Genomic DNA, 23,452 nt, shown 5'->3' on the forward strand with positions numbered 1-23,452 from the left:
GCCATGTTTTCTATATCTGTCAGCAAGCAAGTTTCATTAAGATCAATTTAGTTCCCATCTAAACACCGCGTGGCTTAAATCGAAAACAATACCAATCGTTCAAGACAAAGACGTTAACCAGGGCAATATGTAAATTGATCGTGGTGATAGCCCGGAAAAACACTCCGACTATTTATTAATTTTACAGCAATTGGTGGTTTTCTTGGAAATCGCTACTGTTGAGGAGGTTCTTAATGAACGGAACGGAAAAGAGCGTAACGGCGAAACAGACAACATAATTACTATCAAGATAAACATGGCTATTGTTTAAAAGAGGATTATTCATATTCATATCGCAGGTTCCTGGAACATGTCTTGGAACATATATTGGAATTTGAAGCAAAACTACTCATTTTGAAGATTATTCTAAAACCAAATTATATATCCCTGCGGTTCCAGGATTTGACCGAAGGGGGTGGGACATACCCCACCCTCGGGGAAAAAACGGTCTATTCGTGATGTGGTTTGTTCGGGGAGACAAATTTGTAAATGTTAGTATAAAATAATGGTGTATTATAGAGGCCATATTTTTACAAAAAAAAAACACCATAAGAATGGGCCTCAAACCTTTTAAATCAGCATTTTTTTTTCATTCCACCAAATCTGCAATCAACAACACTCATTTTTTCACTTCCTATTTCAATTTTAACAGAGTTTGATACATGTGTAATTTTATTAGTTTTGCCAAACACTTTGACAGATGTGCTTGGGGTTTTTAAGTTAATTTTGACAATGCTCCGACAGACGGTATCGTGCATTTAAATCATTTCAAGCGTTTATGTGCATTTAAACAGAACAATGTCAGTGAACATTCTGTTAAATAATTGTCCTGAGATTCGTTACAGAAAAAACTTTTTTGGTGCCAATCTGGTGTACAGTCCCTTAAAAAATGACAACAATGCCGTTAATCAAGTCATTTTTTTAACTCAGTAACGATTGAGCCAATGAAGTCATATTCGTTCATGACTTGATTAACGGCATTGTTGTCACCTTTTTAAGGGACTGTACACCAGATTGGCACCAAAAAAGTTTTTTCTGTAACGAATCTCAGGACAATTATTTAACAGAATGTATTACGCTTTGAAATCAAAATTGTAAAAAAAGTACCAAAATGTAAAAAAAAAAAATGTGTCGGAGACCGGGTTCGAACCTGTGTCGCCAAAATTGCAGTTCATCGTCGTATCCACTGAGCTACGACGGCTTCCTCTATCCGGGTGACATAATTAAGCTATACACCTAACTCCGTAATATCACGTGATAACACCGACTAGCCAATCACGCATAAGGAATGAATTCTACTAGGCAGACATACCCAGTAATCTTTTTTAATGGAAAAATACGAAGTAACTGCTAAACTTAATTAAATTGTAAACTATGTGGTACTTCAGTTAGTAAGTTTCAATGCATTGTACACATAATACCAAGTTTATGTCAGTTTTCGACAAAAAAAAATTCTTGCAAATTGTCCATCTGGTGCACAGTTGCTTTAATGGTGAAATATATTTGGATGTGCTTATATATTCAAATCAAACAAGTACAGCTAAAACATTTGTCTCTATTTTTTTGGAAAACTGCGGATCCTAAGTGAATGATTATCAGTGAAACTTCCAGAGCAACAGATTTGAAAGTAAACAACGATGACCTTAACAACGTTGTTAACATTCTGAACAATCGGCCCAATGTAGATAAAGTTTATATTGCGGTACATTCTGAACAATCGGCCCAATGTAGATAAAGTTTATATTGCGGTACATTCTGAACAATCGGCCCAATGTAGATTAAGTTTATATTGCGGTACATTCTGAACAATCGGCCCAATGTAGATAAAGTGTATATTGCGGTACATTCTGAACAATCGGCCCAATGTAGATAAAGTGTATATTGCGGTACATTCTGAACAGTCGGCCCAATGTAGATAAAGTTTGTGTTGCGATACATTCTGAACAATCGGCCGAATGTAGATAAAGTTTGTGTTGCGGTACATTCTGAACAATCGGCCCAATGTAGATAAAGTTTGTGTTGCGGTACATTCTGAACAATCGGCCTAATGTAGATAAAGTTTGTGTTGCGGTACATTCTGAACAATTGGCTCAATGTAGATAAAGTGTATATTGCGGTACATTCTGAACAATCGGCCCAATGTAGATTAAGTTTATATTGCGGTACATTCTGAACAATCGGCCCAATGTAGATAAAGTGTATATTGCGGTACATTCTGAACAATCGGCCCAATGTAGATAAAGTGTATATTGCGGTACATTCTGAACAGTCGGCCCAATGTAGATAAAGTTTGTGTTGCGATACATTCTGAACAATCGGCCCAATGTAGATAAAGTTTGTGTTGCGGTACATTCTGAACAATCGGCCCAATGTAGATAAAGTTTGTGTTGCGGTACATTCTGAACAATCGGCCTAATGTAGATAAAGTTTGTGTTGCGGTACATTCTGAACAATTGGCTCAATGTAGATAAAGTTTGGGTTGCGGTACATTCTGAACAACTGGCTCAATGTAGATAAAGTTTGGGTTGCGGTACATTTTGAGCAATTGGCTCAATGAAGATACAGTTTGTCCTGCGGTACATTCTGAAGAATTGGCTCAATGAAGATACAGTTTGTCCTGCGGTACATTCTGAGCAATTGGCTCAATGAAGACACAGTTTGTCCTGCGGTACATTCTGAACAGTTGGCTCAATGTAGATAAAGTTTAGGTTGCGGTACATTCTGAAAAATTGGCTCAACGTAGATAAAGTTTGTGTCGCGGTACATTCTGAACAATTGGCTCAATGTAGATTACGTTTGCGTTGCGGTACATTCTGAACAATCGGCCATATGTAGATAAAGTTTGCGTTGCGGCACAATCGACCCAATGAGGATAAAGTTTGTGTTGAGGTTCATTCTTTACAATTGGCTCAATGTAGATAAAGTTTGGGTTGTGGTACATTCTGAGCAGTCGGCCCAATGTAGATACAGTTTGTGTTGCGGTACATTGTGAACAGTCGGCCGAATGTAGATACAGTTTGTGTTGCGATATTTTCTAAACAATTGGCTCAATGTAGATACAGTTTGTGTTGCCGTGCACTTTGAACAATCGACCCAATGTAGATACAGTTTGCGTTGCCGTACATTCTGAACAATCGGCCCAATGTAGATACAGTTTGCGTTGCCGTACATTCTGAACAATCGGCCCAATGTAGATACAGTTTCCGTTGCCGTACATTCTGAACAATCGGCCCAATGTAGATACAGTTTGGGTTGCGGTACATTCTGAACAATCGGCCCAATGTAGATACAGTTTGCGTTGCCGTACGTTCTGAACAATCAGCCCAATGTAGATACAGTTTGCGTTGCCGTACATTCTGAACAATCAGCTCAATGTAGATACAGTTTCTGAACAATCGGCCCAATGTAGATTAAGTTTGTGTTGCCGTACATTCTGAACAATCGGCCCAATGTAGATAAAGTTTGTGTTGCCGTACTTTCTGAACAATCGGCCAATGTAGATACAGTTTGTGTTGCCGTACTTTCTGAACAATCGGCCCAATGTAGATACAGTTTGTGTTGCCGTACTTTCTGAACAATCGGCCCAATGTAGATAAAGTTTGTGTTGCCGTACTTTCTGAACAATCGGCCCAATGTAGATAAAGTTTGTCCTGCGGTAAAATATGTCATACCACCATCCTTCAAGACCTGCGCTGTTGTTATATAATCTAGGCCATGAAAATCACTATATGTTTATATACTAGTATCTCTTTTGTTTCCACATGGCTTATATTATATCATTAGTATGCAAATAATCAGCAAATATTTACATACATAAAAATTATTGTTTATACCAGAACGCAAAGCATTTTAAGATATTCGAACTGAATGTGTTTCTAACATTGAAATATCGACCTAATTTTGGATTAAAATTCCAAAAAGGTTCACTCAATGACTTGTAACAAGACCTGTTTAAGGTCAATTTTCCTCAAACACGTCATTTAAATGCCAATTTAATTCAAAGTTCATTAGTTTTAAATCTGAATCCACAAATCAATCTGTTTACAGTTATATTTGAGACATTATCGGCCCATCTATAAGCGTAGTTGAAATGCAAGCAACTCTTAATTTCTGCTATTAATTACATTTTACAAGAATCCAACCTTTAAACGGCGTGGTGGCACGTCACAAATTGTGTTTTAACGGAGGCGCAAAGTGCCATGAATAATATCGCGACACGATCTCGTCTCCAGACGAGGGGCGGCCGCGGACGCCTCGCTGCTAACACCGCGGGCCGGTTAGCTGATATTTTTTATGACTTTTATAAAAGTGTTTGTATCAATAACGACGAAAATGTTATACAAAAGACTATTATAAAACGTAATACAATCGGGCGTCGGTTTAAAGAAATATCGCAACAAAGCTATAAATTTACACTATGCCAATAACAAAAAAAGTTGCTCCAGTCGTTCACGTTATTTGATGTTATTATGATCAATTGATGACGTCATTTGAAGTTACTCCGACTAAAAGGGAATATTATTGAAGCTTGTATTGTCAACTGTTAAAGGGAATTTGTCAGGATATGACCTAAAAGGGACGTAATAGGAAAATGCTATCGCTTAAAAAGTGACGTAATTGCAGTGAGTGGAAGTTGGCTTGCAATTCCATCATGGTGACGTCGTTTGAAGATGCTTCATGGTGACGTCGTTTGAAGATGCTTCATGGTGACGTCGTTTGAAGATATGTATATTACTATATTGGCAGTTGGTGTGACGAAAGAGTAACATAATGGACAATTTTAATATTTTGCTATTCATATAAAAAATCTGATATTTTTATTTTGCGTTGTTTATTTGCAAAGAGAATAAACTGTTTTCTGTACAGCCGTGGTTCCACCATTGTTTAACACAAGTACAAGTACATGCAGTACATCGCATGACAAAGGCCAGTTAAAGTACCCCGATCCGCGGACATTAACGATGTTAGCGCACTAATCACAAGCCCCAGTCGATCTCTATAATCTGCAAACGTGACTTATTGCCTCTAAACGTACCACCATGAGAGCAAACTTATCTCCCGTAACCATTTAAATCCTATTTACTTCCGATTTTACTTCATATACCACTATTTATCGACACTCTAATACCTGTACGATATCCACTTAAAGCCAATTTAAGATAAATTGATCATTAAACATAGAGAAAGCTTTTACCTTACACGGCTATTAATTTTCAAACAAATTTTATGAAAAATACCAAAGTTGTCACATTTGACGGCTTCGTTTTCCTAATATAGGATTCCATAACACCCTGGAGTCGTAAGGATGAGACAGGAATTCGTGGGCATTATTGCATTCCTAACGCCCTAGTGGTCAGTCGTTGGTCAGTTGGTGGTTAAGCCCGCACGGACTTGCCGTCTCGTTGAACAGGTGGTCATTCATGCCATTATAGTCACAGTCAGTAATATTATTATTTGACGAGTTTAGTAATATCTCATTATATTTGAAAATAATGCGAAAATCTCTGATAATGTACATTCCACACATTTTAATCCTAAATTCTCCAGCTTGAAATTGGTGCTCGCACATATTCAGGGTGCGGAATCATGTGACTGAAAGGGGTTCTCACATGGGTCCCCACGGGTCACAACTGATGTAATCTTAAACGGGTATGTGACGTTAAGTTCTAAAATTGCTTTTTGACAGAAAAGATAAGAACATATTGTTAGCCTATAAAAGACTATGCTATTTTTGGCGTCTGCACGTGTGACCTATTTTAGAATTGCTTGTATTTTAATGATGCAATCTTTGGCCAACATTTCAACTTGAAGGAACTTTGTAGAACGATACAACACTCGGAAATTTAGGGCAAGTATTGCATCATTAAAATACCAGCAAAGTTAAAATATTTTATACGTGTAGAAGTAGAAAATAGCATAGTCTTTTATAGGCTAATATTTCCACATATTTATGTCAAAAAAGTTATTTAGAAATTAACGTCACTTAATTGTTTGTTTACATCGGTTATGACCCGTGGTGACCAATGTGTGAACCCCTTTAAGTCACGTGATTCCTCCCCTTGATGTTTATGGGCCAATGACAATCAAGGATTTACCCAATTCACTTAAGCTCCATAGAGCAGATATAATAACATTTATTTTCACTGCGCTCGCTCCATTTTCTATTGATCGCACAATGAACTTTACCATATACATCAATGGCTAAATCTGGCAGTACCATTCTCATTCTTAAAAGGTTTGATAAAGATACATCTGCTGTACGCATAACATCATCGCTCTTGTGTACGAGAATGGGTGGTACAAATGAGACATGATACAATATTTACGGAAAAACAACAATTCACAAGAAACCTTTCACCAAGGTTTATTCATTGAGTACATTTTACATTTCACTTACATACGATGGAACACAACATTAATATAACATACAACGTATTCAAACTAATTTTGAGGATATGTCGTTGGTAGCAATTATTCAAATTTAGAAATGCCATTAAGGTAAAAAGAAAACGCCTGTATATTTTTTATCATTCATTACAGAAAATATGAGCCCAAAGTGAAGTCGTACCCTTCTATATTCTGTAGAACGTTAAAAATATACTATCATTTTTAGTGGATGCCATTATTTGTGGACCGAGGACTAAACCGAGTTTTTGGTCTAATGTCTATGTACAAATTACACGTTAAATCTACAAATTTATTAATAGTATTATATGTAATTTAACGAACAATTTCTATTGATGCACCGGCATACATTCGAGGTTGTTTTCGATGGAAAATGGCCGAAGTGTTCGGTTTGACAGCACACTTCCGGTAATGACGTCAAAATAATTTCAGTAACAGATCATCCCGTCCGGGCCACTGCGGAATACTAGTGACAAGCAATCGGATCATCTCTGCTATTATCCAAAGAATTTACTATCTCGAAGCTTGCCGGAGATGGTCGAGTTGAATCGATTGCGTGGCAAGGGACAATTGGTCGTAGGTTCGAATCTCACCATACTCACAAACTTTTGTCAATTACATTTACTTAGACTCAATAAAACCAATTCTTTGTCAGTCAAATCGTTCTGCGTTTTATGGAGTATAAACAGGTGGAAACTTCGAAAACACTCAATTATCATTAGTCCACAAATATTGTCGTTGGTATCTTGTTCTTTTACATTTCGAATATTTAATCAGGAAGTTAAGGTTTTTGGCTTTCACATTTATCTCATTCTTAGTGAATTTATTATAAATTTTAATGTATACAAATGAAGTAAAAACTACATAAATTATTTTGTTGGTTACATAAAACAGCGACATTTAATATTGCTGCTGTGACCCGCTTGTATTGGAGAGAAGAAATCCTGAAGAGGCCAGTGTGAAATGTTTCCCTTGAAAGACTATAAGATCGCCTCAAAATAAGTTTTCGCTAAGAAAGCCTCAAAATAACTTTTCGCTTCGATGGTTACTGTTTCCATAGCGACAGATCTAGGTCATCGAAGAGCTGACAATTCATCATCGGGTTCCTGAAACGCATGGAAAATACTCTCCCCATAATTATGTTGTACATGTATGCAGCAATTAAAATGAAAAGAAACACCTTCAATAATTATCATCGAAATGATGACTACCCTCGCATAGAACTATTATTAGAGTGATGACTTGCCCGAAACACCGCATTATTTCAAATAATACATGAAGTATAACTCTAGGAAAGTACAGTCAACATTCGATTTGTCGTTTGGACCTGGGGAAATACTTCGAGATAATGAACATTTGATATAACCGAAATACAAACAATGTATAACTTTACGAATAATTCGACTTAACCCGAACATCGAGATAACAGAATTCGACATAGCGAGTTTCGCTATGTTTGTACGGTGACGAATTAAAATACAATCAATAAGTATATCAATATTATTAGCCGAGGTGAATGCATAGAATATGTCGTGAACCAAGTTTTAGATAACATTATATATTAAAATAATTGCGCTACAGCTAATGAAGTAATTCGAGACTCAAGATTCTAAAACAATATAATGTTACAACGTCTCTCACTGTCTTGCTCATTTTTTTAATTTGAGATATGTACGCCGACATTTAGGTAATCAATGTGAATATCTGATGCCTGGTGACGCATTTTATTTTGGAATCACTTTAAAGGATTTAATTGATATAAACAAGTGCGTACACAAACATGTTTTTAGACACTGAAAGATTTTTAATAGGCCATATCTGTGATGACAGATTCCACTTGAATTAAAGAATACAAAAAAAAATGCTTTCTCCGTCATTTATTCTACCAGGAATACCATTTAGATGATACCAAACATATACGGAGTCACCAGACACCAACCTTTATCATTATAAACAATGATAGGGTAAAATGAACAACGTGTTTATACAACAGATACCTTAACAAGAAATAAACAAAGGGGAAAATAGAGGGGAACATAGAGGAGAAACAGAGGGGAAAATATAGGAGAAAACAGAGGGAAAAATAGAGGAGAAAACAGAGGGGGAAATAGATGGGTAAATAGAGGAGAATCAGAGGGAAAACAGAGGTGAAAATGGAGGGAAAACAGATGGGTAAAAAGAGGGGAATAAGAGGGAAAACAGAGGGGAAAACGGAGTGGTAAACAGGTGGGTTAAAAGAGGGGATTTAAAGGGGAAACAGAGGGGAAAACGGGGTGGAAAACAAATGAGTAAATAAAGGGGAATAAGAGGGGAAACAGAGGGGAAAACGGAGAAGAAACAAAATGGCATAATGAAACGAAAAGCTTATATGTACATTGGATACCTAAACAAGATATAATCAGAGGGGAGAACAGAGGGGAAAGCGGAGTAGTAAACTGATGGGAAATTATAGGGGAAAATGGAGGGGAAACAGATGGGTAAATAGAGGGATATTAGAGGGGGGCAGAGGGGAAATAAAGTGGAAAAAGTGGAGTAAACAGAGGGGAAACAGGGGGAAACAGAGGGGGAAAAGAGGGGAAAAGAGAGGAGTAAGCAGAGGGGTAAACCGAGTGGAAACACATGGAAAACAGAGGAGAAAAAGAAGGGGAAAATAGAGGGATAAACAGACGGGAAAAGATGGGAAAACAGAGGGGAAACAAAGGGAGAAAAAGAGAGGTAAATAGAGGGATATTAGAAGGGGAAACAGATGGGAAACCAAAGTGGTAAAAAGTCGGGAGAACAGAGGAGAAAACAGAGGGAAAATAGGGGGGGTAAACAGACGGGTAAACAGAGGGAAAACACTGTGAAAAAGGGGGAAAAGAGAGGGGTAAACAGAGAGGTTAACAGGGGAGTAACACATGGAAAACAGAGGGGAAAATTTAGGGGCAAACAGAGGGATAAACAAAGGTGTAAAAAGAGGATAAAAAGAGAGGGGGACAGAGGGGTAAACAGAGAGTAAAAAGGAGAAAACAGAGGGGGACACAGAGAATTAAGCAGGGGAAAGAGAGGGGAAACAGGGGGAACAGATGGGTATTAACATAGGGATAATACAGGGGGAAACACAGGGGAAACAGAGGGATAGACACAGGGGTAAACAGAGGGGTAAATGTTCAACCCTATATTGTAATTGCGATGATGTTCATGAATGGGTAGAATGGAACTCTTACATTGGTCCAGGCATCCTGAACGGGTTCATCTGCACGTGCGGTGTGTGGAAATGTAGACACATCAGCTTGGACATGGTCATCGTCTTAATGGAGTTAAGCTGAGCTAGAATAGACAATAACTTATTCATTGTTTTCGTTCATTCAAGGAAGTCATCATCGTGAAAAGCACACATATAAGCATTGTATTCATCATCATCATCATCATCATCATCATCATCATCATAATCATAATCATAATCATCATCATCATCATCATCATCATCATCATCATCATCATTGGCTAGCCTCAAACATTACTCTACCTTGCGAGAAGCCTGTCCGTTTGTCCTTGTTTTCATAAAAGAACCTGTCGCCGTATTTCAGGTTGTAGAATTGTTCTCCCACAATGCAACTGAAGAGAGGGCCGATCACGCCGCCCTCTACCGGCGTTTCCGACAAGCCGCCCGCAAACGCGTCAATATCGTCTGGGTGCCTGGTCGAAATATAATGAATAAGTTTTTAAGGATTTTTTATTGGAATTATATTGAGTAATATTTTGTTTACTGATTTCAGGCAGAAGGCAAACTGTTCAACATGTTTTGTTCGGATCATGCATGTTTTAATATACATAACTGTACTCCGGTACCTTAAACAGAAAAAAGATCATTATCTACCACCCTAGATAGGTAGATCCAAATCCTTGACCATGCTGGACATCCTTATCTTGCACAAGGGCAAATATTAAAAGTACCCGTATGGAACTACTTTTTCACGAATAAAACAATCCAGTGAAAAATATATTTTTATTAAGTTTATTCAAATTGAGGCAGGATAAAAAGCATCTACCATGGCCGCTCGTGTGAGATCCAAACCCTTGTGCAGGGTGTTCAGGGGAAACTCGGTAAACCCCCGCTTTCGAACAAAATCAAAGCATTGATAGTGCTGAACGGCTTGAGCGATGATTCCTTCTACGTGATATTCACAACAGATCATATGAATGATAGCACGGCACTCGCGCGCTCGCTCTCCCGTCTGCACGTCTCTACACACCCAACCTGCCGATACACCCGCCCGCCCACTCACTCACGCACCACTAAAACCCACGCTTAACCATATCCATCCACCATACTGATTCGGTGTATTCCACGAGCAGCAAAATAAAACGTGCATCATAGCAAAAGGTAGTATTCAGATTCAACTAAAGCATTATACAAGTGTTTCTATTACGCACCCCCCACCCAAACTTCAAAACTTCAATTTAAAGAGAATATGAGCACGATTGTAGTATAGAAAAAATATTTTAATTCAGATCATAGCTTAAGCAAATGGAGAATAACAAATTATTTACAAATGTAGGATAAATGTTCTTTATTATAACATACAATGCGTCTGGGTATATTTCGTCCACTTAGCTAATTTCACTGCTAAAACACTGCGGACGGAAGGGAGGAAACCACACTGAACTAATTATGAATTGAACATCTGACTTACCTCCCCTGTTGTATCTTATTAATAGAATTATTATGCAATATAGTTCCAATTCAGGTAAAAACCAGAACTTCAAAGAGTTTTCAGGTTTATAGGAGTTTTCCCTTACATATCCGCGTTTTATACGTGTGTTTTACTGTTAATATACGCAAAATATAACAGACTCTTAAATGAACTTATTTTGAAAGTCAAACATTATTCCAGGTATATTTCAGAAACTGATTTGCATTGCAATCTGGTACTTGAGTACTTGAGTATGATGTTCAACTCCACAGTGACTCAGATGAATTTTTGTGGTCTATAACAAAAGCTCAAGCCTAAAAACTACGGGTTGGGTTCTTACACTCTCTGACTCTCTGACATAGAAGATACTTATAATCCATTGGGGTCGACAGATGTTGTCTCACATACCTGTAGATCGAGAACAATTTCTGTGCGTTTTTCGGGGTGTGGTTGACTAGCCCGCCCGGCCCCGTGCCGAAATGGATCGCGTACGGCAGTCCACAGAACTGTCTCCATGCGTTATACCTGCAAACAAGAACTAACTTTACAAATGATGAAAGGCGTGCTTGGAATGATTTGTGCGTTATCTAAAACATTGACCAGGGGTGATATTCAATAAAAATATGCAACTAAGTAGTCTTAGGCTCATACATCATTGTCTTCATTCTGACTCAGTTATTAATAACAAGTTAACCGATTAGCTACATGGTTCTAAGATCCAAGTAAGACCAGTATTGAATACCAGCCCATACCTAAGCCCACACTCCGCCCCTGATCTTTGGCTATCGATGGTGCACCGAGCTAATTTGTGAGCGAAGGTTGGTTTTATTATCGATGTCGTTATGTGGCCGTTAAAAAACTAAGCGAAGAAAGTAGAGTAGTATGAACGCGTATGATTGTCAGAAGCACCAGCACAAGCATCAATACCTTAACCCCACCTTAATCTTACCCGGCTATTCCATGGTCACGGCCCCGCTGGATGTTGAGTGAGATGAGGTCGAAGCTGCGGCCGTTCATGTCAAGGAAGAGGTTGTTGCGGACACTGTCCACCACCTGTTCGTCCGCGCGGCTGGAGGGATGCAGCGACAACCCCATACCCACAAACGAACAACCCATCGCCTGGTCGCTACAGTGAAATGAGAAGAAAACTTGGTTGAACTGTGGAGAGATACAGCGAGGGCCCCTTACCCGCAAAGGATACCCCATCAGGGCGCTACGCCATAAATCAGCGCCTGGTAATGAGGGTGCGCTTATGTAAAGTATGCTTTGTAGAGAATGGCAATAAACACAATCTATAGATAAAGAATGGTTGGATGGGACGAGAAAGGTTTTGTGGTTACTAAAAACCATAACTTGTTTTGCCTAAAGTAGTTACTAGAGTATGACATTTGAAATGGATTTTTAAGAAAAGCTATTTTAAACCAGGCAGTATAAATATAATTTGATGAAGGAATTACAAAGTTCAGGTGATATATCTACCAACTTGTGAAAATCATACAACTATACTCTTCAAGATACTTCTTATGACATCTATTTCGAAAACAATAAGGAAACTGTCGAGAAGTTGGACTTTGGTTGACGTTTGAACCGTTATTCATAGCACGCAATCCGATAAGCTATATCATTCTTAGATTCAATTACGATCAATATTGAAAACCATCTCTACTAACCTGAAGATCATGGCGGGCCGGTTGAAAGCCATCTCATTCCGGACGTGCATCCCTTGGTTCTTCATGAAGAGTACCGTGTTCTGTAAAAGCGTGTGACCGAACCGGAAAGCGACGGCACCGAACACGTTGGAGACGGACGGGTCGATGTCGGGCCGATACGCTGTGCTATGGCCCGCCGGTGTGGGTGATAACCCCATCTGAATCGTCAGGCGCTCGCCGATCACGTGCGGTAGCCATTGGGAGTATGTGATGTGCTGTGGTTGGAGAGACATAAATAAACATGTACATGTTTTTTTAAAGAAAAATAAGGAATTTGAAAAAAAACACGCACTACGCTAGTTGGTTTATCTGTGCACTACTAATGCACCAGTCAATCGTAACCACGTCCCCCTCCAAAGTCCGGGGAATAGCGGGAACATTGACATTCGGTCCAGCCAAGCCCGGGTAAAATCCCCGTCCTGCGGGACGAACTGATGGTATAATCCCCGCCTAATGTCCCCGCACCCCAGGGGCCCTAGGTAAGGCCCATTTCCCGCTATATTTGGCGCAAAGACAAAACAACTGCATTCACCTGGCACTGCGAGGCCACCGGGAAGGTAAAAACATGGCCCGTTTCCCCGATTATCCCCGGACCTTAGGGGGCGTGGTTACAACAGACTGGTGCATAAGTCTTATAGCTACTTGAGTAATGGTTCAAATTGCATTGGCCTGCTGTTACGTAAAACAACTTGTAAGTGATACAACCCCGCAGCCTTACCCACTAACGCCATATACATTATGCACCAGTCAATTGTAACCACGCACCCCCCCCCCCCCAGGTCCAGGGATATAACGGGGATAGCCGGGAAAATGGGCCATGTTTTTACCTTCCAGGTGGCCCCGCAGTACCGGGTGAATGCAGTGGTTTTGTCTTCCCGCCATATATAGCGGTGAATGGGCCTTACCTTGGTTCGGGAGCATTTGGTGGGGGGGGGGGGGTTGACGAGCAGGGCGGGGACTTTGCCCGGGCTTGGCTGGACCGAAAGTCAAAGTCAATTGACTGGTGCATTATGCATACTAGGATTAAGGGTAGTTCTAGTGTGAAACTTTACAGTTTTGTAATCAAAATATACTGTATGATAAAATTACAAGCGTTTACTAAAATAAGAAATCATTCTGTCGGCAGTCACATACTTCAAAGGGATCCTAACATGGGTTAGCACGGGTCACTACCGATGTTAACAAACAAGTAAGTGACGTTTATTTCAAATAACATTTTTGACAGTAAAGATATGAAAATATTTCATAGCCTATAATAGATCGGTTAAATAGTTATTTTCTGCTTCTAAGCGCATGAAATGTGAGACCCCTTTGAAGTCACGTGATTCCTCACCCTGTAATTAGCCGTGAAGAGTCTAGGAAAAAACTATGGCGCATCACTAGTGTCATACCTGGTATTCTGCGATGACAATTTTACGGGCCTCCTGGTAAATGTCTTCGTCACACCAGGTGGGATTCATCATCGCCAAGGCCTCCGCAAGACGGTTGTGTTCCCTCAAAAACATGACCTGTTGAGCCGTGAGGCCCGGCATTACGTGAATTCGGAAATCACCTGCAATGATAAATGGAGTGCCCACTTTATAAGCTGCTTTTCGAAACCAAAAAGTGTCCAATAATTTTCAAAATTCAGATTCGTTTTAAGAAAAGGGTTCACAATAATAAAAAACCCATTCACATTGGTGCAGACCTTTACTGTAGGGTTAATATGCTAGGATGCATTGCAGGATCAAAACATGAAATACTCAGTGTACTTTGCGAGTTCCAATAGAGACGTATACATGTTTACCATAACGAGGTCCATCATAGCAAGTATCTGAGATAAAATTATTTATACTATGGTGTACTAGCTTGCCATATTTCCTCGGCATAATCCGAAAGTGTCCGGTTTGAGTGAAACACATTTGCAGATATATTCATTTGTATGTATATATGTATATGGTATTAAAGCGACTATGCACCGGGGAGTCATTACCTGTTTCATTTTAAGGAAAATACATCAATGGGGAATATAGTTGTACAGCATGTAAGTATATTCGCGTTCTTATCATTAAGATATAGATGTGTCAGTTCTGATCACAAGGATGAGGAAATCATCTGTTGGGAAAGAGCCTATATTTATCGGCATGTAGATAATTCAGTATCGTTAGAAATATGAAGAAGAACATGGAAAAGCCTTTTTTTAACAAGATGCAACATAAGTGTCATTACACTTCACAGTAGTTCTGATCACAAGGATGAGGAAATCATCTGTTGGGAAAGAGCCTATATTTATCGGCATGTAGATAATTCAGTATCGTTAGAAATATGAAGAAGAACATGGAAAAGCCTTTTTTTAACAAGATGCAACATAAGTGTCATTACACTTCACAGTGAGTCCCCGCTGGAAAACGGGAAGAGGTACGTTGTGTGGGGAGGGTAGTGTAGGAATTGCGGAGTGTGTGTTCACTGAACTCATGCAGAAATATCACTGGTTTTGCAATTCACACTGTGTTTGGTCGTCAAGATCGGATGGGAAAGGAATGGGGGTAAGTTGTGAGGGGGGGGGGGGGGATATGAGTAGGGTGTGTGGAAGTGTTTCCTGACTACATGCAGTAGTCTCCCTGGTCCTGAAAAAACAGTGAATCAAGAAATGCTGGGGAAATGAAGGGGGACAGTTGTGCGGGAAGTGGAGAGTATTAGTAGGTGACAGGGAAAGTTTTAACTTACTTCATGCAGTAGTAGTCCTGGTTCTACAATTCACAGTAAGTCTGTTTCTCATGGCCCGCGGTAAATTTATGTGGCGAAGGGGAGAGTAGGAGTGCGGGAGTGGGGGAGTGTTACCTGACTTCTTGCAGCAGTCTTCCTGGTTCTGTAATTGACAGTGAGTCTGGTCATCCTGGCCCACTTGGGATAGGAAAGAGTAAAGGTTTGTGCGAGGGAGTGGGGTGTAGTTGTGGGGGAGGGTTTAACGTTACCTGTCTTTTTTGCAGAAGTATCTCTGGTTCTGTAATTTGCAGTGAAATTGGAAGGATGGCTTACGTGGAGTGGGGGAGGAGAGGTACGAGTTGGTAAGGGGAGGGAGAGAAGGAGTGGGGGAGATGATTACCTGACTTCATGCAGTAGTCGCCCTGGTTCTGCAATTCACAGTGGGTCTGGTCCTCAAGGCCTGCTGGGAACAACTTGTCCCTTGTCATCCTCAGTTTCCCTACACATATAAATAATATACACATTAGGTAAACGTATGTACAATCATGAAATCTCGTACATATCAACAAAGTATTGAAACATATGCCGCTCTGTATAAAAAACGATTACTGGTATGGCGACTTGATATATGACAAGGTTACTTATTTATGGAAATAATGGATAATGGCGCCATCTTATCAACGAGTATACGTTCAAGATCTTAAAAGGACTTGTTTGTAAAGTGCCATTTTTACGAAAAATTGATGCTACGAAATAAAATGTTGGAAATAATTATGAGTGTTAAAACTAAGATACTGACGGCTGGAACCCTTCAAAAAATGTTGATATTTGCTCAAATTTAGTCGTCGAAGTCAACAAATTTGAAATGCGTTTCTAATGCGATTCAACAACAGGCTGTAACGTGATTGGTTGATTGAAATTATAACGTGATGCTGTTTTCAATAAAAGTTTTAATATCCGTCGGCGACATATGCCTCCCTGTGGGCGAGTGGATCAAGTATCGGTTTCCTATGTTTTCTTGACTGTACCGTCGTGAGTTCGTTCCCCACTAAAACCAGTTTATTGTATTTAATTAAATGAAATAAGTGCAGCTGAAACATTGTTTCAAATCTTGTTACGAATACTGCAGATCACATGTGTATCCATGAAATTTCAAGCGCAGTAGACATTTGAAAGTTAACAACGATTACATTAACATCGTTGTTAACTTTAACATACTTCTGAACAATCGCCCCACCCCCTTAAGGATGTTTACTTGTGTGACATGCGAAATGCAAAGCTTTAAAAATGCATCGCATTGATTACGTTGCATATTTATGACAAAGTATGTTCATGCCATTTTTATGAACGCAATTAATTATAATTGATTGAGTGTCTGAAGGTTTGTGCATTATGTTATATATTTTTGTTAACTGAAGGCCATACTGTAAACACGATGGCTTTTCTAGTTATAACTGTAGTTATGTCACTACTCACTTTATAATCAATTTTATGATTATAATCCTTAAAATTTTAATTATAACTATAAAGGTGATGATGATGATGATGATGATGATGATGATGATGATGATGATGATGATGAGTAGAAGTAGTAGTGGTTGTTGTTGTTGTTGTTGTTGTAGTAGTAGTAGTAGTAGTAGTAGTAGTAGTAGTAGTAGTAGTAGTAGTAGTAGTAGTAGTAGTAGTAGCAGCAGCAGCAGCAGCAGCAGCAGCAGCAGCAGCAGCAGCAGCAGTAGTAGTAGTAGTAGTAGTAGTGGTAGCAGTAGTAGTAGTAGTAGTAGTAGTAATAGTAGTAGTAGCAGTAGCAGTAGCAGTAGTAGTAGTAGTAGTAGTAGTAGTAGTAGTAGTAGTAGTAGTAGTAGTAGTAGTAGTAGTAGTGGTAGCAGTAGTAGTAGTATTAATAGATTATTATTACTTTTATTACTACTACTACCTCTGTTATTATTTAGGCCACTACGACTTGTTTTGGTAAAGAGAGGCCATTACATTATCTGAAGCCAGTACAAGTGTTTAAGTGTTACATCCCCTGAATGAAGTGGATCATACCTCCTTGGAAGGAGCGGATTTTGCCGGCGTCCTCGTCATTGTGCCCGTACAGGAAGGAGGCGTCTAAGAACGACGTCGCTTGATTCAGCTGGTCACGTCGTCCTGCAAACGGACGGACGAAAAAATGTAGTAAAATCTATTATTTATCAATACACAAATAAGCAATCAAATATATTTTTTTCTGATGGCGGACGATGATGAAAATACATAAGACAACTAGTATTATTCATGTTTTAAGAGGCAACCGGACGTGCTGACTTATTTCTTATATATAGTATAAATTATTGATAAACAGTCTTCTTGGCTTACATACATGAATATATAAACATGTCATTTAATTTGGGACCGGATATAGCACTCAGACCTTTGCCATATTGTACCTTTAGCTAACTTACCAATTTCACAAGAGTCGCTGTGACCGGCTATGGAGCGCACAAAGTTCATACAGGGCTCCTTGAATCGGCTGTCCCCTGGGGCGATAGGAATCGGGAAACACTCTGACCTGTTGGGTAGAAATATTCGTTGGTGAACGGAAATAGTGCATCAGAAGTGTATATAGAACTTTGGCATTTATAACAAATCAACGATTGACATGCAGGTAAAACCCGCTAAGTCGAACACTGTTATCTCGAAGTTATGGTTATGTCGAATTCAGTTCAAACGTATTTGGTTTTGTCTTTGTTTTGTGTTTCGGTTATATCGAATGTTCGTTATTTCAAGGTTTTTCCCGAGGTACCTATGACTTCGACAAAGCGAGTTTTGATTGAACTTGTAGACGGACATAGGGCACTGAAATGTATTTTCACGCGCCTGAACAAACATGCAATGAAATGAACATCAGTAGACGGACGGACCTTGATTGGAGTACTTGGCTAGTGAGGTTACAGCAGATGATTGTGGCGTCATGGGCGCCCTTGGCGATGGCGGTGTCCGTCAGATCGTGGTCCACCATCTGACCCCACTGCATAACGTACAGAGAAAGGTCCCGCTCCTGAAACATCAGAACAAAAATAGAGCCGACGTCAAGTGAAAATGAAAATACAGCAACATCAAATTATGGTGGAATCGTCGCGCCCTTTGCGATAGTGGTCTGTACCAGGTAGTTGTCCATCATATGACACCACTGCTGTACGTGTAGAGACAGGAGGTCAAGCTCCTAAAAACATCACCCCTCCCGCGTTTTGATGGTCACAAGAAAGTTCAGAGCTTGAAAAAAAGGTGACAGGGATGAAATGCATTGTTTAAACTGCCTCTCATACACGTGTTTAATGATAAATGCAATTCTGAAAAGTCACTGATGGTTCCTATACATAAAACCCGATTGTTCAGAACTATGCAAGTTAAGTTAACAACGCTATTAATGTCATCATCATGTTAATTTTCAAATCTGTAATTCTCTGGAACTTAAATGGACACATTTGTGATCTGCAGTTTTTTCTTGCAACATTCAATGCGCCTGTTTCAGCTGTATAAGTTGTATTTACATGTGAGCGCATATCATCAAAGTATTAATGTTTTAAAGTTAACAAAGATCTCGTTGATCTCATTGTTAACTTTAACAAAAATCTGAATAATTAATGTTATCCTTTTATTTAAATGTTTGGTATACAGCGTACCTTGACAGAGCAGCAGGGGTTTAAATGTTTGGTATACAGCGTACCTTGACAGAGCAGCAGGGGTTTAAATGTTTGGTATACAGCGTACCTTGACAGAGCAGCAGGGGTTTAAATGTTTGGTATACAGCGTACCTTGACAGAGCAGCAGGGGTCCTGGTTGTGAACGACGTTACTCACGGTCCGCGCGCCGGGCAGAGGTTCGCCTGTGACGCCCGTCTTCCGGGGCTCACCGATGTCTGTAAGTAACAGAACATAGTATCAGACATATGGGAATGGTATGACGACATTACGAAACAACTTAATCATAGTACAAATAAAATATCTGTATTCAAATTTAATCTTGAATTATTGCGCTCAGAAAAACAAAGACAAATGTAAAATATATATATATATTGGCCCCAATAATAGTCTGCTAGATTGAAAATGATATTAATATTGACAAACAAACCAGATTAAAATTAAAGAACAAGTGAGAAAGGCGCCAAATTAAGAAGGGCTACAAATGAACCTACGGCAATGAGAAAGAGTTCCCTCCCTTAATAATTATTAAATTTCCTCAAAATTTGTTAAATTATAAATTTCGTTCTTGATTCAAACCATGCAATGCTTCTTAATCAATTAAATGTTAATAAAAAAGAACACATTCACCCACGATAAGTCTTTTATCTTTACCATCTTTGTAGACTGGTTTCAACAGACGTCTGTGTGGGCGGTTGGAGCGGCCCCAGACCGGATTGTTGAGGTTGTTACAAGAACCGTCGATGGAGCGGTAGCGTGCAGTGGCGTCACAGATGGCGTTTCGCCGGATGCAGTAGGGCGAAATTAGCTCCTGCCACAGCTCCCGTAGCCCCGGGCATGCGTAAAGCTGTTCCGGGCTCATCATTAACCTGCATGGACAGTGTTATAGTTAAATATTGCCGTCATCGTCGAGAGCAATTAAGACAAAAATGGCGATTATGTAAACTGTATTATGCGTATACCAATTTTGAGATATAAATTCGAAAACAAGGTAGGATCGCGTTCTACAGCGAGTTTGAACTTCACTGCGGATACGCCAAGTCTAATTTTACTTTTATTTCAATATAAGAAAAAATGTGATCAAATACGCCCAAAATGTTCCGTCGGACTAGATATTGTTTAAAAAAAGCTTGGAGTACCCTCAAACAACCGTGGAATCACTTTAAACAACATAAATTTCGGGTCAGAGGGAGGGAGCGCTTGTCAAAATATTTCGCCTGTAAGTTACACTCCCCTCTTACGTCAAATCCTGGATCTGCCCCTGACAAAGGATATCTCTGCATAATGAGCTCTAAGCTAGGTAAGTTCAAGTTTTCAGCATCACATCTTTACTATTAAGGACGTGACGAGAAGAAAAAAGAAGTTTAACAAATGGCTTACGTCTGTGCGATCTGCCTGGTGGCGTGCTGCACGATGTACCCGGAGTCCACCTGGATGGCGGCGGGGGCGTTCAGATGGGAGAAGGCGGCGTAATGTTGGTGGTACGTCTTCGCCATATACGGTGTCGGGTTCATTGCCTCGTCAAAACCTGCAGACGTGACGTCATCATGGGTTTATAAATCGAAGAAAAAGATGATACAGTTTTGCTAAAAACAATGGCCTTATTAAAGACTTCTTGTGAATTAGGGTCAAAGGTATGGCTATAGTATATTATGACACCAAGTGTTAAATAAACCACGTGGATGTCCTTCAACAGACATATCCACATGTATAATTCATATTTGCATAAATGATTTCTATGGTTTCCAAAACGTTAGACAGATATAATATATTCGCACTCTAAAAAAACGTCGGCAAATAGAAGGACCCGTTCACACGAAGAACCCGTTCTTTTAACTCGTTGCCTGTGGTAGTTTCTTGATACGTCTCCCAACACAAATTGACGAGATGGTGGGGGGGGGGGGATTACGAATAACCTTTGTGATGGTCGTCCGACTGTCCGTCCTTCCGTTGGTAACGTTTTTGACTCTCCGCCCAATTTATCCCACACCAAATGATGAATATTGAAAAAAAACTGATTTTCTGTTCATCAAAGCATCATATTAAACAAACCCAGTATTGAACTGTGTCGGGTCAAAGTCACAATACTGGTTAAGGGATTTAGGCTTACATTTTGTGTTCGCTTGATACGTCATACACCCATAGAAAGATATTGACGAAACCTGGCTCACATTTCATCTAAGGAAGCCATTATGGAACCACGCCACCCTAAGGTCAATGTTGCATGACTCGGTCAAGGGTATTATCCTTACTTTTGTTGTTCGCTACATACCTCCTACATCCATCAAGTGATCCATGTCGGAGCAAAGCCGTTCCAAGGTCAAGGTCAAACTACTTAGTTCATTATTTGACCCCAACATCTAACCATTGTATTGAATATTCAGTTAATATGTTCTAAAAATTATAACTATCAAGGATATGACTTAGTCAAATGCTTACTTTGTACGCTTAGAGCAATTTCAGGTTCCAAAACCATGTCTTAAATTTTCAATCAACACTGTCATTAAAAACACAAGGCGGAAGCTTGTTTGATGTTCATCAGCGAAGTTGAAATTAGGGAAATAGCGCATCAAAACCTTCCATAAATAAAAACATTCAAAGAAGAAACGCTGTAGAGTATGTTCGCCTGATGATTATACACTAATTGACGGCTTGTTTTAACTCGTCAAAGGCTAATTATTAATTAAGGGGATCATAAGTGTTAGCTCACCGTGAAGGCATTTGTAAATGAAATGTGCCTTTGAAATATACAGAAAAGTTTTTACATGTAGGACAGAATGAATTATGAGTTAAAATTTAACGAATGTACATTTTGTGCAAATTAAGTATAAAAGTCTCACTGTATAAGCAATACTAAAACTACTTTTATTTAAAACGTTCAAATTACGATTCCCCCTTGCATCCCGAAAGTTTCGATTTTCTACCTGAAAACTGCGTACCAAACAATATTAAACTATTTTGTAAGTCTGCGTACCGAAAAATGGCAAGTCTTGTAATTCTGCTTTACGCATACCGCTGTCTTTAGTTCCCAAACAACAACGCCGCTGAATATTGCGTACCAAAAATAGGATGGGTTGTGGCGAGGGAGATGGGATTAGGACATCTGATATAAATTCCTATGACGGAACCGAAATCCGATGCATTCTATTCAAAATCGAATTCCGCAGCAAAATTGGGCCGAAGAAAGTTTTTCACGTGATTTTTCAGCTCACCTGTCCGGCTGAAGTACTCATTAAGCTGTTTCTGTGAGTTAAGTGCAGATCGTGCATTCTCGATTGCACGTGATATCATCGCCCTCAGCTGCATTAGATTCATGCCACCGCACGTGCCACCCATCTGCGCATGCGCACACAGACACGTGACACCGAGGAAGACGACCACAGAGTACAATACACTCATCTTGGTGGTCACTGAAAACGAAACAAAAAAAAACTTAATGAGCATACTCAGTATATGTATCCCAACTTTTTCCCGAAAATAGCAACAAAACATAACAACAACAGCAACAACAACAAACTACAGAGCAGTTTTAAAAAAAAACCACAGACGATTGCCAAATAAATGATATGCAATTATTTGTAGAAATTGGTGAACTTTCTTTAACACTCTAAACAATCACGAACTTCAGCTTACGACGAGCTTGCTCATGCAAATTTGTTTTAAAAAAAAATGTTAAAAAGTAGTACTTTTTAAACAATCAAATGTGTTCTGATAAAGCCAAAAAAGGGTCGTGTTAAAAAAAATAGTCCCGGTGACCGTACTCTATCGCTAATTAATCTCGTAATACCAAAACAAGTATGGATTTTACAGATCTTATTGTATGAATTTGATATTGAATGTAAAAATCCCACCTACCAAAATAAATAATTTAGTAAACGTCCGTTTTGATAAAACTACGCCACCAAAACTCTTCTTCACATCGCATTTAAACAACTTATACTAATAGCGTGTATTTCTTTAGCACTATTGAGGAACTTAATTTATCTCATAATATATGTTTCAGAACATTTTATCCGATTTAATCAACTTAATACAATTAAAATATTAATAAAGAAATAATATTTATGAAGTAACAAATCAAACAAAAATAAACGCATCCTACAGGATCAGAATTACACGAATTTTATATTAAAAAATTAGAAAGAATATACATCCAATATTATTAAAAATCACTTTTTTCTAAGTCCTTTCACATGATCATTACCTGTCCGATCTTCTGAGGCAGTAACGACGAGAACAGAAATACACGTCGTATCAT

The 23,452-nt window shown here is 39.1% G+C and overlaps 1 protein-coding gene across 1 annotated transcript; it reads right to left on the bottom strand.

Annotated features, from left to right (window-relative positions):
* Positions 1 to 7,489: 7,489 nt before the first annotated feature.
* On the bottom strand, positions 7,490 to 22,593 carry LOC128210715 (peroxidase-like). The gene is made up of 15 exons (XM_052915069.1): positions 22,407 to 22,593; positions 20,575 to 20,722; positions 19,849 to 20,063; positions 19,309 to 19,412; positions 18,415 to 18,551; positions 17,956 to 18,062; positions 17,561 to 17,662; positions 15,915 to 16,013; positions 14,221 to 14,381; positions 12,791 to 13,044; positions 12,070 to 12,246; positions 11,529 to 11,645; positions 9,953 to 10,122; positions 9,651 to 9,753; positions 7,490 to 7,550 (listed from the first exon to the last, which is right to left on the bottom strand). The coding sequence occupies exons 1-15, from the start codon at positions 22,591 to 22,593 to the stop codon at positions 7,490 to 7,492; spliced, it is 2,142 nt and encodes a 713-aa protein (XP_052771029.1).
* Positions 22,594 to 23,452: the final 859 nt, after the last annotated feature.

Source organism: Mya arenaria, chromosome 12 (genome assembly GCF_026914265.1).
Source record: "Mya arenaria isolate MELC-2E11 chromosome 12, ASM2691426v1".
NCBI lineage: Eukaryota > Metazoa > Mollusca > Bivalvia > Myida > Myidae > Mya > Mya arenaria.

What these genes read in the sequence shown, in the direction of transcription:
- LOC128210715 (XM_052915069.1), bottom strand. Translation starts at nt 22,593, where the DNA reads ATGAGTGTATTGTACTCTGTGGTCGTCTTCCTCGGTGTCACGTGTCTG. An exon ending in AGCCAAGTACTCCAATCAAG is followed by an intron (nt 18,063 to 18,414) that starts GTCCGTCCGTCT and finishes TCTACCCAACAG; the next exon opens with GTCAGAGTGTTTCCCGATTC. An exon ending in CGTGACCATGGAATAGCCGG is followed by an intron (nt 11,646 to 12,069) that starts GTAAGATTAAGG and finishes TCTTGTTTGCAG; the next exon opens with GTATAACGCATGGAGACAGT.